This window comes from Rhamphochromis sp. 'chilingali', assembly GCF_963969265.1.
Source record: "Rhamphochromis sp. 'chilingali' genome assembly, chromosome: 8".
NCBI lineage: Eukaryota > Metazoa > Chordata > Actinopteri > Cichliformes > Cichlidae > Rhamphochromis > Rhamphochromis sp. 'chilingali'.
In genome coordinates, this window is record NC_137935.1 from 13,931,569 (window position 1) to 13,950,543 (window position 18,975).

The window sequence follows — 18,975 nt, forward strand, 5'->3', positions numbered from 1 at the left end:
GTTATGAAGGGGAAAAGCCTAAAATTTTGAGGAGATCTCTTCCAGCTTTTTATGAGTACAACTTCTGGGTGCACATACACATATTGAAATAACACAATCATTAGTGAAAATTTAAATGCAAAGCTGCAACAGTTCTTAACTAAGACCTTCAGCTGGTTTACTTTGCATCATTTGTTATGCCCTCTAAATGTTACCTGTCCTCTTTATTGATGAAACCCTTTCTCCTCATTTGAATTAATCAATTTAATCTGTGTTTTCCAAATCCCGTGGATGGCAGGTACAAAAGGTTAAAAACATGGGAAATTGTTTTCTATGTTGTTGTTGTTCCTTTTCTGTGCTGTTTGAATGTAACGTTTGGTTTGACTGTATCATGCATGAATCTTGGGAGGGATGTAGAGATCTTTGGTTTTATTTTTATTAGTGTCTCTGTAGCGATTGTTGAGGTTGAGGTCACCTCATGGCTCTAAATTGGCTGTAGGTGTGAATGTGAGAAAGGTGAGCGCTTAAAGTGACCAAACTAATATCGTGTGTTGAATCTGCAAATGTGATGCGTAGTATAAGGTGCTCTGAGAAGTCCACGAGACTAGGTAAGTGCTTTATGCCAGAGCCAGACTCCTGGTCCATTCCATTTAAGCCCATAAATTAAATATAAACTTATAGCCACTTTATTAGGTACACAGTTGAATCACTGTTGGAGGCAGCAGTAACTCAAATAACCAATTGTTACAGCAAGAGTATGCAGAAGTGCATCTCTGAACACACAACGTACAGAAGATGCAGCAGCAAAACACCACACCAGGTGCGACTCAGCTAAGAAGTGGAAACTGTGGCTGCAGGCTCACCAAAACTGGACAATAGAAGATTGGAAAAAGAGACTTGATTTCTACTGTGAGATTCAGGCGGTAGAGTCAGAAAATGGTGTAAACAACATAAAATTTTTGATCTCAAAGGAATTTTTCCACTACCTTGTTGAATTGGTGCTAAGAAAAATCAAGGCAGCTCTGATGGTCAGAGGCATCCAACACAGTAGTAGCAAGGTGTACCTAATAAAGAGTAGGTCAAACAAAACAACTTTGGACATGGCTTTTCTTTAATGCATTACTAATGTCCTGGCTCAGAGGTGGTTCTGTTTTACTTGGTGACTGCTACTGCTAGTCTGACCAAGAAGGTAAAATGAGATCATTTCATATCTCAGTATTGAGGAAAAGAAGTCAGGAATGATAACAAAAAAGAGAAAAATTACAAGAAAAAGCTAAAAAAAAAAAAAAAAAAGCAAACTCATATAGGAGTGGGTAATAGAAAATGTCAGAACAGGTTGTGTTACACTTGTATTCGTATACCGGTAAATTTTCATCCTTAATCTCCACCCAGATATGTTTAACAGAATTTGTTTCTAAGTATTCAGGCATAGGATTCACCACATCAACTAACTAAGCTCATTGTTTCTCAAATGAACATATCATAAAAATGACTTTGTTTTTTTAGCCCTATCCACAAGATGCAAGAATGGACACAATATTCATCTAAATTGCTCATAGCTCTTGGAAGCCATCAAGTGACACTATCTGTCTTGATGCAGCGTCACGGTGCACCTGCAGAAACCTTGAGTATAAAAAAGACACACACAAAAGGTTATCTATGAGCCAATAAATGATAACATGGTGGTGTGGTAACTGCCAGTTAATACAGAAATTAAATCTTTAATGCAGGGATTTCCTAGAGGCTAAAACATTCTTATATCCAGCAGATTTCATCTCTTTTGTATGGTTTACCTTCTTTTTCTGGTTAGATAAGATAAGATAAGATAAGATAAGATAAGATAAGATAAGATAAGATAACTCTTTATTGTCATTGCACAGTCATCAGAATCAGAATACTTTATTAATCCCGAAGGAAATTAGGGAAATACATAGTACAATAGTACAATGAAATTGGAAAACTGTCCTACGTCTGCACTACATATAACACAACTACATTTTGGCAAGTCCCATGAAAGTGGATGGAGTAAAATCGGCCAATGGAACTTTAATTTGTGCAAAACATAAAGACAGTCCAAAGATTCACAAAAATAAGATTTCTCAGTCAGCTAGTGAACAGTCCCATATGCAGTCGTTCAGATGGCATAAATGGTCATGATTAATTATCAGTATTAGATAGGGTATCAGCAGGAATGACAGTCTTACACCATCATAGTGATGGACCCAAATGGTTTCTTCTATATTAATGGCAGACAGAAGCCCAAGGCTGCTGGGGCCATTTCCAGCACGTCTTCAGTACAAATTGGTCCTGGCTTCACAAAATGTACATGTGCTGGAGCACGTATTGAAACCAGGGGTTCCTTTACCTGCTGCATGTTTGTGAAAATCGACCCATGCTGATTTTTGGGGGAACCATTTGAGTTTTGGGGATATTTTGGAGAATTATTTAAGTGAAAACATTGATCATAAACACTGATGACTGATCATAATTAATTTTCAGTCTATAATTATATAAACTACATGTGTTCAGTTATTGTACATACTATCAGTACTCAACTCTTCCTGCTTGTCTCTTCAATGGAGCATGAGACAAAAGAGGAAAAGGAGTTTAATCACCTGCTGAAGCGCCCCTGGGGCAAACCAGCGTGACTGGTTAGGGCACTTCAGTCAAACTAATTCTATTATCTGTAAACATTTAAAGGTTTTATATGATTTTAATATCTATATGAATCCATGTTTGCGTAAATATTTATTCTTTGTATCATATTTTGTTTGGTGTTATGTATTCCAGATACGTGAAACAGGTAGAGTATGAAGGGAAAGCAGTTGTTTCCTGAGGGATTAGTGTGCTTGTGAAGTCCTGCTGTTTAACAATAAAAGCCACAAGTTGGTGCTTGAATTTTATTTCAGCCCCATGCCCCTTTGTTTAAAGCTTGATGCTACTGTCAGTTGAACTGATCATTCAGAATGGAGTCTGTTTTGTATTTTGTCACTCAACTGGATGTATGGCACACTCAGAGTCTCCTAATATGGAATCCACACAGCCAGCAGATGTCATAAGTTTACAACTTCCCTTTCATTATAATGAACTGAACCTCTTGCGACCTTTTAAAGTAAAATTCACTGCTGCGTGCAGTACATGTGTCAAGATAAATATTGCTTTAGGGGTATTTTTCAGACAATAGGTTTCGCTGTTAAATGAGTGTTTGACCTGAAAATGAGCAAATGAGCAAGCAAAACTTTACAGTTTCCCAGATGCTAGTTAAACATCCAGTTTAAAATTAGATATGCGGGCTTTATTAGAAAATTATGCAAACTCCTTGCCTCAAACTCCTTGTCTCTTGTTAAGCGCTTAACAAGAGTGATATATTATATTAACTTTGTTTATTTTGTGGTTGCAGTACTTAAGAACATTTACCAGGACTCATTATCACTGCAGGCATCTCAGTCATGGTGGCCTGTTGCTCAAACTGTTGTTGAAGACACAGACACTGGAAAGCATGTTACAAATGCACGACTCGTGATAATGACATGAGTCTTACAGCTACAGATAACTAAGTAAACTTTAAAACTTCTGCAGTAGAAATGAATTTAAATAAACTAATTTAAATTCATTTAATCTGCTTTATTTCTATAGCCTAAAAATATCACAAAACAGGCGTAACAATGAAAAATGTCAGTTACAGTTAGAAAAGGTCATTGTTTGCACTTACAGTAAGTAATTATCCCATTCCACTACACAGTCTGCTTTTGTCTTGTTGTTTAGCTGTTAAGATATCTTTAGTCAATATTTCTGTGTTTATAAAGTGTTTATTTCACGATAGTAGGAAATAAACTCCCAGACCATTCCAGTAAACTCAAGACACTAGCATGAGATTTCCTGGCTCAACTTGTTTCTCCAGCTCTGAGATGTCTGAATCTTTAAGTGTTTGTCTGTTATATGTAATCATTATTCAGACAAGTCCTGCAACTGTTACCTGCTCAAGACCTCACTGACGTACATCACCGTATGTAAATGTTCAACCACAGCTTTCTAAATACTCTTTGTTTTAAACTCTTTCTATAATACATGAGCCAATGCTTATTGTGTTAGTTTCAATTGATGTGGCTTAATATTCTACCAGGGCATGTATATGTTTGGCTTAATATAAAAGTAAACTGAAAAACTAAGTTCACTCCATGATTCAACAGCTTCTACATCTTTAACTTGAAGTAACTGTTTTCTGTATGACTTTAACAGTCTCTCACATCATTGTGGGGGGATTTTATTGCACTCTTCTTTACAATGTTGCTTCATTCATTTATACACAGCTCTCTTAAAGTCTTGCCTCTTTGACTGGGCCACTGCAGCGCCTTAATTCTTATATTTTTCAGCCATTGTGTTTTAGACCTGCAGCCATGCTTGGGAATATTCTTCTGTCTAACCCAGTTTTATCTGTCGCATTTGGTGCTAGAACACTTTGGTACACAGAGAAGTTCATGGCTGACTTAATGCTGCAAACCTAGTCCAAACCATCACGCCTCCGCCACCGTGCTCGAAAGTTGTTCTTTATGCTCATGTTTGTTTGGTTTTCCAAGAACTGTGTATTATGGTCAAACATCAAACAAACAACAACAAAGCCAAACACTTTGGTATCATCTGTCCAAGGAGATCACTTCAGAAGTTTTGTAGTTTATTCAGAGGTAACTTTGTAAACTGAAGCACTACCATGTTCTTTTCTCTACCAAGTTCCTCATAATTGTTCAGGCTTTTTCTAATTGTAGTGTCATTAACTTTAACATTTAACATAGTAACTGAGGCCTGTAGTGTGTGAGATGTAGCTCTTGGCAGTTTTGTTGTTGTTTTGTTTTGGGGGGTTTTTTGGGGGGGGGGGGGGTTGTATCACCAGACCTGCGACCATATGTTCAGGACACTCGGGTAAAGAGAGGGGCTGAGCTGTCAGTTGAGTTGGATCAGGTGGCGGGGGAGGACGCTGGACAGACCCGGTGCACCTAAGCGCGTAGTGAGGGTGTGCTGGGAAGGCCTAGCAGAGGCCCCATTCCTTGAGATCTTCAACGCACATCTCCGGCAGAGCTTCAACGGCATTCTGAGGGAGACTGGGGACATTGAGTCCAAATGGACCATGTTCAGCATCTCCATTGCCGAAACTGCTGCATTGAGCTGCAAGGTGGTTGGTGCCTGTTGTTGTGGTAACCCCCGAACCAAATGGTGGACACCAGAGGTGAAGGGAGCCACCAGGCTGAAGAAGAAGTCCTATCAGGCTTGGTTAACCTGTGGGACTTCGAAGGCAGCTGACATGTACCGACAGGCCAAGCTGAATGTGGCTCGGGCAGTGGCTGAAGCAAAAACTCGGGTGTGGGAGGAGTTCGGAGAGGCCGTGGAAAAAGACTTTCGGACTGCCTCAAAGAGATTCTGGCAAACCGTCAGGCGTCTCGGGAGGGGAAAGTGGTGCTGGTATAGTGTATAGTGCTGGCGGAGCGCTGCTGACTTCGACTGAGAAAATTGTCAGGTGATGGAAGGAATACTTCGAGGACCTCCTTAATCCCACTGACACGTCTTCCGAGGAGGAAGCAGAGTCTGGGGATGAGGGGGATGACCCGCCAATTTCCGGGGGCGAGGTCACTGAGGCAGTTAAACAACTCCTTGGTGGCAGAGCCCCTGGTGTGGATGAGGTCCACCCCGAGTTCCTGAAAGCTCTGGACGTTATAGGGCTGTCCTGGTTGACAAGCCTCTACAATGTTGCGTGGAGTTCAGGGGCAGTACCCCTGGACTGGCAGACCGGGGTGGTGGTCCCCATCTTTAAGAAGGGGGGACCGTAGGGTGTGTTCCAACTACAGGGGGATCACACTCCTCAGCCTCCCTGGGAAAGTCTATGCCAGGGTGCTGGAAAGGGGAGTTCATCCGCTAGTCGAACCTCAGATACAGAAGGAACAATGCGGTTTTCGTCCTGGTCACGGAACACTGGACCAGCTCTTTATCCTCCCAAGGATACTTGAGGGCACATGGGAGTTTGTAGATGTAGCATGTAGAAAACGTGAAACAGTGATGAACATTTCCTCGAGTGGCTGGCCTACCAAAATTACTCTAAGAGCACATCAACGATTCATCCAAGAAATCACAGAAAAACTCATCTAACAAACTTCAGGCCTCACTTGCTTCAGTTAAGGTCAGAGTTCATGATTCAACAATAAACAACAAAGCAACAAAAAACATCCCAATGATCCCCAAGACCTCTGGGAAAATATATTTGGTTTACTGAAAAGACAAAAGCGGACCTCTTTGGAAGGTTTGATTTCTATTTCATCTGGTATAAAACTAGCAGAGGCTTTTGTAAAAAAGAAACTCATATGAAGAGTTAAACATGGTGGTGGTATTGTGATGGGCTGTGGCTGTTTTGCTGCTTCAGGCCTTGGACGACTTGCCCTAATTGATAGAACCATGAATTCTGCTCTCTTGCAGAAAATCCATGAGGAAAATGTCCAGAAATCAGGTTGCGCCATGAAGATCAAGGGCACTTGGGTTATGCAGCTGGACAATTTGAAATATAAAAAATAACAAAATTAGGTTTTTAGAGTGACCTAGTGAAAGTTCAAGACTAAATTTGATTGAGATTTGCATGCCCTTAAAAAAGTCGCTCATGCTTGAAAAATGCCCAACGAATTAAAACAATCTTAAAATTATTTTGTTTATCTGAAAGATGTGAATGCATGCAAAGAAGAGAAACAGAAAAAATCAGGAAGGAGGCTAATTATTTTGCTTAGCAAATAGATTTAATTAATAATTAATAAAGATGTTCAGTGAAATTTTTTTTAAAGATTCTACCTACTAACTTACCAATTTTGTGAAGTGAGGAATTCCAGCAACTCCCCAAAACTTTTTACAGTGTATGCTTTATTAAACAGTTTCATCATTTCATCATTACTGTGTCTAATAATGACTATTTTTTTTAACAAAGATAGATATTAAAGAAATAAAACGTTTACACGTTATTAACCTTTTGTTATTGTTATGACCATTTGTTGGCTGAGCTAGAATCTCTTTGTGGTTATATTGCTGTACAAGCTGTATCTTTAGACGGTGAAAATAACCGTCTAAAGATACAGCTAAATATTGAATCTCTTCTGGTTGATAGCAACAGGCCAAACTCGATGGAAAAAGACAGACAGGGACACCACCGGAGTTATGTGTGTCCTGTAACGCGGGCAAGTTAGATCTTATTCGTCATTGGTACATCCGGGTACCTTTTTTTTTTGATTGACAGTTGCCATGGCAACAAGCTAGAGCATCGCCATTTTGTCAGGAGGGTTTTTTTCCCCAGCTCAGTCTTTTCAAATGTTCTCCCTTCCCGCCGGAATAATGCTGTCAGTGGATATATGTCTGACGTTTTTGGATATCGAAATGCGTCTAGTGGATCGGATTAAGAAGATCAAGAGACCGACGTTTTAACACAGTTGAAATAATTAGGCGGCGCCGCACTAACTCAGTTGTCCGTGTCTCTGGTCCACCGGGCCGGTTCACTGCGCAGGTTTGGACCGCGCGCCATTTTGTGAAAATTGACACAAAATTCCTAACCAAAATTACCAGAGGACACGGATTCCGTTTCACGTTTAAAATACTCCGGATTTAACCGTGTTCTCGTGTTTGTCGAAGTGGCCGGCGCCAAATTTGCGAAGACGGCGTAAAAATCTGAATTTGGCAGAACATTTATTTAGCGGTGGCTAGATTCGTTAGCTTGACGCTAGCCACAGAAGCTACAGCTAGCCAATGTTAGCTGCGTTCATTTTGTCAACTAGCTAGCCAGCTCGCTAAGGTTAGCTGGTGAGTTATGCGTGCTAGTTATCGTTAGCATGTCGCTTGTCATCAGCTGATAGTAACGTTAGTCAAGAGTTTCTTCGACAGGCGATGTTTTTCCACAGTGCTTGGGACATGAACAGCGCAATGAACCTGACTGGCGAATTATTTTAGCCGGTCAGAGGACGGGGGAATTGGATTTAACGTTAACATTACTCGCTAACCGTGCAGGGAGGGGAGAATCTCAAGCTGGATAAGTTTCCTCATCATACAGGTTATTGGACTTTAAATGAAGATCGTGCCATCAGAGGTGAGCAAAAGCCTTTGCGAAAGCGTCCAGGTTAACGCTTTCGTGGATGTATATGTTGTGTGTAACGTCAATGGTTAACAATGATGGACGCGATCGTGAAGTTGAGAAAGGTAGCTTATGGTATGGCGGCTAGCTAACGTTTTGTGGCGGCGCCGACTCCGCTGGAGCCACCTATAACGTTTGCTTTCAGTCAGTAGGTCAACTGATTATTAATGTCAGACAGAAACAGCATCCGAACTGGTTTTTGGACTAACCTAGAGAGAGAGGGGTGCAGCGGATTGTGTGGGTTTAGACGAAGAGTCATGCTGGCACAGTGTTAACGTTAAAGCTAGCCCTGCGATATTAGACTGTCATTGTAGGATTGAAGAAAATGTTGCTCTGCTGGCTCATATTTCCGTTGTGGATTACTGTCTAACTATATTACTTGCAGAGGTGTAGTTTTTATTTTTACAGCAATGGAGTGCGGAAGCTAACCAGGCTAACGCCTCGTAGCTAAATCGGCTAACTTGGCTAATGGTTAACGCTGACTTGTTGACGAACCAGCTGAATGGGCCCCACAACCCGCTGGCTGCACACACAGCGTCACTAGCTAACGTTAACACTGGATTGGTGAGAGATATGCTTGCTTGTCCTGCAGTTTTCAGGGTAACGTTAACGACGACGGCGTTAGCTAGTTAGACTGCTAACGGTAACGTGAGCCTGAATACGTTTGTCATTTATGCGTGGAATTGGGAGTCACATACACGAACGATATGTAGCAAGACTGGCCGCAAATTAACACTGAATATGCTTCCTAAATTCCAACCATGACGAGCGCTACCCCATCATCTGTAAGTACAGAGCTACCCGGCGACGGTCTTTATACACGAGCGTTAGGCTTTTAATTGTTTTGGGTTGGTTTCGTTTGATTCAGCTTTGGAATGGATCTAATCGGTTGGGCGTGAGAAGATGACACGCAGACTTGTTATAGAGGTCTTTAGCCATCACTTATGATATGATACGGCTAGTAATAGCAAGCTAGCTGTCGTTATATTTACACACCTAAATAGGCCCGTTGATGCCGTAATGACTAGAGCCAGGAAAGGAACTGTTCATATGTCAGTACTGAAAATTAACAAGAATCAGACATTTAGGGGAGACTAAAGAGCCACAAGTGCGCTTGCAAAATGGCTTTGTGTTAAAATAGAGCTGATATTTTCCCCTGTGTGGTTTGTCGTTTTTTTATTAAATGACAATTTTACCTCTTAGTTTTGTTAGTATAGTGCCTGCCATTGTTTGTGAATTTCTGTCAAACCAAACTTTTTCAGTTCTTCCTCAAAACAGTAATGGCAGTAAGGCCAGTTAGGTTCTCAGTAGCAGATGGCTATTTTAAGTTAAAGTATTGTGTATTTAATTTCACCCCATTTAGATTATATTTTTAAAATCGGTATGAACATTCTGAGAGGAGGTCAAGTGCTCTTCTAGATCCACAACAATGCAAATCCTGTTTTAGTTAATGTCTGTAATAGAACTATTTAGAAGTTTCACAAGAACTATATGTATTAAGTATTTCAAATATGTAATTTCCTGGGTCTTAACTATCTTTACAGTAAATGCACAAGTAGCTTGAAATTTTCAAATTTGAGGTCTGTTTGTAAACTCCCTCCATTAACACATTTACCCCAAGTGAGCTTCTTAAAGTTTTGGGGTGTCTTCTGCTGTCTAGCAGTTCTCTGTCCCTTCTTATGAAAAGTTTAACCACTATGAAGTTAAGTCCCACCAAAGATGCACAATGATGATATTCTGTTTTTATTCTTTGTAGTGGGTTGTGGTTTGCTGCTGGACTCTCCTCCCAGGATGATATGAAATTTTACAGGAGAAGATGCATCCAGGTTAGCTGCCATATATTAAGCCTTAACCCTTTGGTGAGGAAGTAGTGCTCTTCTAGGAGCTTCTCTTTCAGTTTTGTTGTTGTTTTAAATTCAGACTCAAAAATTTGTAGGACTCTCTTAAGGGGGGTAAAAAAGTCAAGTAAGGATGAATAATTAAGAATTGTCAGTACAGAATTTACCATTTAATTCATTGCAATTATTTCATTGCAGAGCTCAAAGTAATTAAAATTTGCTTAGTTTTTTTTTGTCTGAACTGAACAAGCAGTAAAACAAAGTAGTTATGACAAATGGAAGTGCTTTAAATTTAAAATGTTGTAAAGTGTGTGTATATAAAAGTGAAAAATAAGTGTTACTTTTCAAATAGTGTTTGACTGTGCTCCATCTTCTTACAGTTCCTCTTATTTCTGTCAGTGGATGTGCTTTTTTTTTTTTTCTCCTTGCTTTTCGAAAGCTGGGTCAGCTTTGTAACGCTCTCAGATGGAGTGCAGGTTTTGGGCTGTGCAGCTATTTTGCTGTCAGGCTCTTGTGTTGAAAGCAACGTCTAAGTGTGCCAAAGTTCAATTTTATTTCTTGTTTATTTCTTGTTTTCTCATTGGAAAATGGGAGCAGCTCTGCCCTGGCAACAAAAGTAGGCTATTTGCATACTGCGTTGTGATTGGTCTGTGCATTGATGGGCTTGCCAAATCACGCTGTATCTCTGTGGTGATAGGCTATGCTAATTAGGTGCTGTTGCTGGGATTCTGAATAGTGGTTACTGTGTAGCACTGGTGAATTGTGTTGTCTGGTGAGAGATGCTGATAGCTGAACATGCTATTTAATAATTTTTTGATTCCTTCTGGCTTAAAATGAAGGATGATTCACTGTACAGTGTGGAGATGCTTTATTTTCACCCCTTTTCACTGTTAAACCTGCTGTTTTGCTCCTTTTTCTTCACAAAGGTTAATATGTTACTATTGTATTTTATTTTGTGGTAATCCTCTAATGCTGGGTTTTTTGGGGTTTTTTTTTTTTTTTGCTTTAAATGTTTAACAAAAGACACTTTGTATTAACCTGACGTTTCTCTTAAATATGTATTCATTCTTGCTATTCTCAACATCATTTTTGCCTCTTTTTTTTTCTTTCTTTTTAAAGAACGATCTTATTTCACTATACATATAAACACTAGAAATGCATAATTTGCATAAGTATTTTATTTTCCCAAAGCTAAATTTAGGTTCTTTTTTGTGTTAAGGGAAGCATTGCCTGTTTAAGTAGCAAAACAAAAAGGCCATTTGTATTTTGTCTGTACAGTAAGTAGAAAATATATTTTTCATTGTCTTTTTGGCCACACATCTCTTGTGTGGAGGAGGAAATACAATAGTTTCAAGTCAAGATTATTACATTTTTTTGTTCTTTTCTTACCTATAATGTTGAATCAGTTAATTTTGCAACTCAAAAGAGTGTTAATTTCTTCCAGGAGGAGAGACTTCAGCATGCAAACCTTCGTCCGTCCGGCTTGCGCCCTCTTTTTCTTTACACACTGCTGGTCTTCAGATGGCTGCTCCAATGCCCCATACGCACCAGCAGTACAGTGACCGCCACCAGCCAAGCACTGACCAATCTGTTACGGTCTTACCGTACAGCGACCAGACACCACAGCTCACTGCCAATCAGGTACACTAACCCTACCCTTCTCCACCTCCTGGATTTCCTTTCATCTTAACCCGGCAATACTTTTTGTGGTTTATTAAAATCCGGTTCACCTTTTGTTGCTGTCACCAGGCAGAGTAGCTGCTTGTCAAATGTTTTCTTCACTCTGTTCATGTCATATTGTGCAAAATCAATTATAGTGCATTTAATGATAGCCCTTTAACACTAAGCTGTATCATCCAGAGCTGCTGTGTATAGTCCCCCCCCCCCCCCCCCCCCCCCCCCTTAAAATGCTGTTATTTCCCTTTTGTGATGCTTCAGAGGCACATGCCCCAGTGCTTTCGTGACCCAACTTCAGCTCCCCTGAGGAAGCTCTCCATTGACCTTATCAAAACATACAAACACATCAATGAGGTTAGTTTTGTTTTCATTACATGTATCTAGAGCTGCAATAATTAAATTTGAAATTAATAAGCTGTTATTCTTATTGTTCTACTACATGTTTCAGTTAGTTTTACAAGTAGAATTGTATATACTTTTATATTTGCTGTTTCTTTTGTCATGTGTGATATTGTGTTAATATATCAAGAATTTGGATTGATGGTCAGACAAAACAAGATATAGGAAGGTGTCACCTTGATCTGACAGCCTTTTTTGTTCTATTTATTGTTATTTTGTTATTAAATAATAATAATTTGTTATTAGTGGCATTGTAAAGCGCTTTGGGTGCCTTGAAAAGCGCTATATAAATCCAATCCATTATTATTATTATTAAAGCGATGAATTGTTGCACCTTAAAAAAAAAACTTAAGTGTTTGGCATTGTTTTTACGTTGTAATAGTCAGTGAAACTTATGTGAACTGTTTTTTAAACTTATAGGTGTATTATGCAAAAAAGAAGCGACGGCACCAACAGGGTCAGGGTGAAGACTCCAGTCACAAAAAAGAGAGAAAGGTCTTTAATGACGGCTATGACGATGACAACTATGACTACATCGTCAAGAATGGGGAGAAGTGGATGGACCGCTATGAGATTGATTCCTTGATAGGAAAAGGATCATTTGGACAGGTGCTTAATTTATACATTGTGCACCATATACACATGATTTGAATCATGGCATGGAGAAAATGCAGGTTTTTATGAGAAAATTATGGTTTACTTTTCATCTGTATCACCAGAAGATTTGTGAAGCAACAGCTGTAGGTTTTTTAGCTGTGGTTAACAGTCGGCAAGTAATTTTCAGAAACGATACTATTTGTTGTTTTTGGCATCTTTAGGTTGTGAAAGCATATGACCGAGCAGAGCAGGAATGGGTTGCCATTAAGATCATCAAGAACAAGAAAGCTTTCCTCAATCAAGCCCAGATTGAAGTGCGGCTCCTAGAGCTCATGAACAAACATGATACCGAGATGAAGTACTACATTGGTAATCAACTCTTGAAATTTGCATCTGATCATAAAAATCATATCAAAGAAGTTAAAATGGCTTTTTCTGTATTTGACTCATATGGGTACAATTTGGTTTGCTGCAGTTCACCTAAAGCGTCACTTCATGTTTCGGAACCACCTCTGCCTCGTGTTTGAGATGCTGTCCTACAATCTATACGACTTGCTCCGAAATACCAACTTCCGTGGCGTCTCACTCAATCTCACCCGGAAGTTTGCCCAGCAGCTATGCACGGCGCTACTCTTCCTGGCCACACCTGAGCTCAGCATCATCCACTGTGACCTGAAGCCTGAGAACATCCTCCTTTGTAACCCCAAGAGGAGTGCCATCAAAATAGTGGACTTTGGCAGCTCATGCCAACTGGGCCAAAGGGTACTTTTACCATTTTCTTTAGCAACGTTCAAATCAACATGTATAAAAAAAATATCTCTGGGAAGTGTGCCATAAACTTTTTGCCCCTGAACACTTGGTGTTATATTAGATAAAAGGTCTCATTATCCCTGTTCTTTTACCCTTTTTGTAGATATACCAGTATATCCAGAGTCGCTTCTACCGTTCCCCAGAGGTGCTGCTGGGAATGCCCTATGACCTGGCCATTGACATGTGGTCCTTGGGTTGCATCTTGGTAGAGATGCACACTGGGGAACCTCTGTTCAGCGGAGCTAACGAGGTAAAAAAAAAATGTGAAACACTACTTAGGTTTGTTCTATGCTGTACCACTAATAATAACAAATAGCAATAGCTTTCACCTCATGTTTACATTTTTCTTTAAAATGTCAGATAAATGTTTAAGAATAGTCATCTTTAGATTGACATTTAACTTAATGTATTAATAAGAAGTCTTCAGTCTGCTTTAAGTTGCAAGTATAAATGTCAAAGGTTTTGTCAAATATTCCTTTCTGTCAGCATGACAGGAAGTAACTTTATTATTAACACTTTGTCCAGGTGGACCAGATGAACAAAATAGTTGAGGTTCTTGGTATCCCGCCTAATCACATAATGGACCTAGCCCCAAAAGCCAGGAAGTTCTTTGAGAAGCTTTCGGATGGTACATGGAGTGTTAAGAAGACCAAAGATGGCAAAAGGGTGAGCTCTTTTCTTTGTGCAGATGCACTCTTGCCACAATTTGTTTTGTTGAATGTTCTGGAATAATTACTGTAGATTTTGGTGATACACGAGTTGCCTTTAATGTGACGGTCCTCTGATTTAAATAGTATAAGCCTCCAGCTTCACGGAAGCTCCACTCCATCTTGGGTGTGGAGACAGGGGGTCCAGGTGGCCGGCGGGCGGGGGAGTCTGGCCATGCTGTTGCTGACTACTTGAAGTTCAAGGACCTGATCCTCCGGATGTTGGACTATGACCCTAAGAGCCGCATCCAGCCCTACTATGCCCTGCAGCACAGCTTCTTCAAGAAGACTGCGGATGAGGGGACCAATACAAGCAGTAGTGTGTCTACAAGCCCCGCATTAGAGCAGTCCCAGTCTTCAGGAACCACCTCCAGCACCTCCTCTAGCTCAGGTAACAGCCACCAGCTACAGATTCTGGGTGCAGTGTTAATTCTTTTTAAGTAGTAACATGTGTACATCTGTATGTTCTTGCATTAGGTAACATGGTTAAGTAACCAAAAAATTTGCTGACTTTGTTTGGTAAAATGCGGTTTTTGTAAACTGTTTCTTAACTCTTACCACAAGTAAAATGACCAAGAAAAACAACATGGTATGAAACCCATACAGCTGTGTGGGACAGAATTTGACATATTTGAATTGCTGAGGCTTTTGTTTTGTTTAAAACTCAGGAGGATCATCTGGGACAAGTACCAGTGGTAGAGCCAGATCAGACCCTACCCATCACCACTTGCATAGTGGAGGACATTTCGGCACGGCAATGCCTGCCATGGATGGTGACAGCCTCTGCCCACAGGTCAGTAAGGTAGCTGAAAATTAAAAAGTTGTACTAAGTTCTTGGAATGCTGGTTGATTAAACCAAAACTTAATAGCTTTTTTTTTTTTTTTTTTTTTTTTTTAAGTTCATACAAATGACTTCCTGTTAGTGTCATACAAGACTTCCTTCACTCATCAAAAATATTCTTGAATTTATTTTTCATGTATGACATGTTATTTTATTATCAGTATTACTCGTCAGAAATGGTCACAGTTCCTGAATTGTGAATTTTAATTTTGTTTAGTTTATGTTCTCAAAGAAAGGTTTTAGCTTTATTCCACTACTGACTCTTCTTATTTGACAGGCAAGACAGCCTTACCCACCACCGCTGGTGTGGGGAGGTGGCGTCGGACCCGAATCAGTCACTGGAGAGACCCACCCAGTCCAGGAGACCACCTTCCATGTCCCACCTCAGCACCCTAAGGCCCTGCATCCCCACTCACATACTCATCACCACCATGGGCAGATGATGGCTACACGTCCACGCCCACGCCACTACACTTCCCCGACACACAGCTCCTCAACACAGGACTCCATGGAGGTGGTTCATGGCCATCTGTCCATGACCTCCCTGTCTTCCTCTGCCTCCTCTTCCTCTACATCGTCCTCTTCCACTGGGAACCATGGCAACCAGGCCTACCAGCTCCGCCATTTGCCCGCTGGAGCCCTTGACTTTGGTCAGAATGGTGGGCTGAGCATGGGGCTAGGTGCCTTCTCGAACCCACGGCAGGAGACTGGCATGGCAGCGCACCCTGCATTCTCCATGGGAACGAACACAGGGCCTGCCCACTACCTAGCGGAAGGCCACCTGGGCATGAGGCAGGGCATGGACCGGGAAGAGTCTCCAATGACTGGAGTGTGTGTGCAGCAGAGTTCTATGGCCAGCTCGTGACTGCACTGACATTTTGCTGTGTGTTCCCCCTGTGCGTCATTTTTAAGGTGGTGTTTTTTACTACAAGGTGTGTTGAGAACAAAAGCTGCTCACGTCAGAAGGGAGATATCACTGAACCGCTACTACAGAGATAAACCTTTGTTAAAAAGTATATATGTAATTTTCACCAGTTTTTCTTTTGCAATCATTAGGCACAAAATAATACTGCGGAATAACCATAGTGAGATTGAGACATCCATTTTACCATTTCACCAGTTTCATGTAACCACCAAGTAATCACCATATGGTATTATGTGGCAAAATCTTCTAAGGAGCATTTCAGAGCAAAGTTTGAAGCTGTTTTGCAGGTAGCTGTTGGTGATGAAATGCTTGGCGTCCTCCTTCGGTTCAAACCATGGACTGCCTGACATTACTGTTTCACTGGTTCTTAATTATTTTTGCCCTTTTTTTGTTTTGTGAAGTTTCACGTAAAAAGCTGCTTGTAAATCCTGTAGCTTGACAATGAGGGGAAGTGTTTGCGGTGATATTTCTTGTTGTTGGTCGGTATTGTGTAACTCTGTCAAAGGGGAGCACATAGCAGTGGAGTCCCTATGCGTGTGCTGGCCGGGTGGAGAGGAGACCCCGCAGGTGGATACTGGCACCAGCCGGGGTCCAAGAAGAGGGAAGCACCACCCCTCAGGCCTAGAGGCCCCGTAGTCCTGCAAGCTGCAACCGGGCCTGGCACAGGCGAGAGCAGCGATGGGCGTGGGAGACGAAAGGATCCAGCCCAGTGAAAGGAAGACAGTCAGTGGCTGGTTCTAGATAACCCTTTGGCCTTATGACTCATGGACTTGGAATGGGATGGAGCTGGACATTATCATTTGAATTAAGATGGCTTTTCTCTATTTTTCTCTCTAGACAGCCCTTAATTCTTTAAAGAAATTAAAACAACTTAGAAAAGGTAAACACGAATGGTAATTTGAGGCCTTTCTCGACAAAGATTTCGTCTTCAGCAGGGCCCCACATAACAGGGTCTTATTGTACACAACAACCTCCTAAACATTAATTCCTTGAAATTTACTGGTTAAGGATTTTGCAGTGGAAAGAACTATTCCAGAGTCTACCCTTTTATGTTTTATTCCCCCCCCCCCCCCCCCCCCCCCCTTCTGCATGTAGTTCCTCATCAGAACCACCTGCACAAGTCTCTCCATCCAAAACATGGAAACTGAAGAAAAAAATGAGTTAAGTGACTGCCTTTTTTTCTCCTCAAATTATGCTGTGAATTTTACAAGAATTTATTTTCCCTTTGGATATGTTTTTATACCAAAGCAGTTGTTTTATAGCATATAGGTGTCTGTAACCAATAATGTAGCAGTTCACCACTTTGACGCAAAGTTTATCAAGATCTTATTTTAACGTCAATACAAACAGCTGCAATATATTACTTTAGCAAAACTGGACACCGTTGTCGAGACCGTTGGCTATTGTGTATTCTGGCCAGATTTGTTTGCAACGTTTTACCAAAACTGTTTCCATATTAATTGGTAGATTATTTTGGGAGTCTTTTAAAACTTTGGTATGTTAGAGAATTTGGTAGTTACTCTGCAGGCTCCGGAGTAGCAAGATAGAGGCTGATGGTTTAAAAAAAAAAAAACAACTTAAAAAAAAAAAAAACACAAAACACAAAAAAAAAAAAAACACAAAACAAAGGAGACTAATGCGTTCTATTTCTGTGTCGTCGTTTTTCTTTTGCCCCCATCATACTATTTCAAAGGGTGTTGCTGCCTTTCATACATCATTTGGTCAACTTGGCTAGTTTCTGCCGTGAAGCAAGACTGTGGCAAACCAGTTTGTGTTGAATGGTATTGTTCTGATTTGGTAGGGCAGATCCCCACGATTGTTGTCCTATTCAAAGGGAAAGGGTGTCTGTCAGCCCACAATAACATGCTTTGCCTTGGCATAAATGCATGTTCTCAAAACATTACAGTCAATTACCAGATTTATTATTATTATTATTATTTTTATTTTTTTATATCAGGGATTTTGAAGTGCTTTCTTTCTTCTGTTGCTCATCTTACCAGCTTTGAAATTAGATATAAAAAAAGAAAAGAAACCCTGCCCACAGCCACCTTTCAAATTAAGGGCAGGACACAGGTCATGCTGTTGTCATCTTAAAGGAAAACCACCATACGAATTCATGCTTGGCATTTTCCATAAACACAAATGTAAAGCTACCTATATTGAGATTGGAGTTTTATCTGGATGTCAAGGTTATACTTGCAAATTTGCAATCATTTTTCATACCCCGCAGAATTTGAGAAATTTAGAATTAGCCGGTGGTTTTTATTGCTGGCACTCATACTGGTACTAAACATTCCAAAAATAAAGACTGAAAGAAAAAAGAATTTGACTGCAGTGACTCGTAAGTGTGCGCCTATTTCAGATCATGCTGATTGACCTCTTATTTAGAGCAGTTGTCATGAAATGCAGCCCCTTTTTAATAGTTGAAATAGAATTTATGTATATACTTATATTTTTTTAATAAAGGAAGTATAGAACTCACTACCTTGCTCCTGCTGGTATGTTGATTATGTTTGTCAATTTGGTGACCATTCAGTGGGCAGGAACTCCTGTTTTCTTAGTGGCAAAACCTTGCCTTTTGGCAAAGGTACTTGACTACATCAGGACAACACTATGAGGTAGGGTTTGAATCAAACAGGGAAAGCTAGATCTTCAAACCTTAATAATTTTCACAGGGTATATTGTAAGTGCATGTACATCACAAACCTTACTTTTTGGTTATATGAGAAGCACATGGTTGGAGGAAAAAAAAAAAAAGGTTCCATCGTTCATAAGCCTGTTCAGTTTGTGGGTTACACACAAACACCTATACTTGTTGACATATCTGAACACCCGACAGAAGTTGAAATCCTCTTATTTAATTTGGATTTATCCTTTTCATTTTTGAGTTCACATTTTTTCACTTTTTTTGTACATGCAACATGCACTATAGAATTGAACAGCATGGGGGAAAGGATAAGTCCATGTATCCACAGATTGTAAGATCTAGTCAAGACTTTGCTGTGTTTATGACAATGCCCTTTGTATTATATTAAGACAGTCTTATGTATGATATA

General features: G+C 40.3%; 1 protein-coding gene across 3 annotated transcripts; it reads left to right on the forward strand.

Annotated features, from left to right (window-relative positions):
• The first annotated feature begins 7,252 nt into the window (after positions 1–7,252).
• Positions 7,253–16,990, forward strand: dyrk1ab (dual-specificity tyrosine-(Y)-phosphorylation regulated kinase 1A, b). Of its 3 annotated transcripts, XM_080888423.1 has the most exons (12): positions 7,253–8,080; positions 9,882–9,951; positions 11,408–11,604; positions 11,902–11,994; positions 12,460–12,648; positions 12,858–13,005; positions 13,112–13,398; positions 13,550–13,696; positions 13,972–14,112; positions 14,241–14,544; positions 14,822–14,946; positions 15,272–16,990. In XM_080888423.1, exons 2-12 carry the CDS (start codon positions 9,942–9,944, stop codon positions 15,857–15,859), a joined length of 2,229 nt encoding a protein of 742 aa, XP_080744549.1. In that variant the 5' UTR covers positions 7,253–8,080; positions 9,882–9,941; the 3' UTR covers positions 15,860–16,990. The 3 variants fall into 3 exon arrangements, with proteins under 3 accessions (XP_080744549.1, XP_080744550.1, XP_080744551.1); XM_080888424.1 differs by lacking the exon at positions 9,882–9,951; XM_080888425.1 differs by lacking the exons at positions 7,253–8,080; positions 9,882–9,951 and adding an exon at positions 8,701–8,910.
• The last annotated feature ends 1,985 nt before the right edge of the window (positions 16,991–18,975 follow it).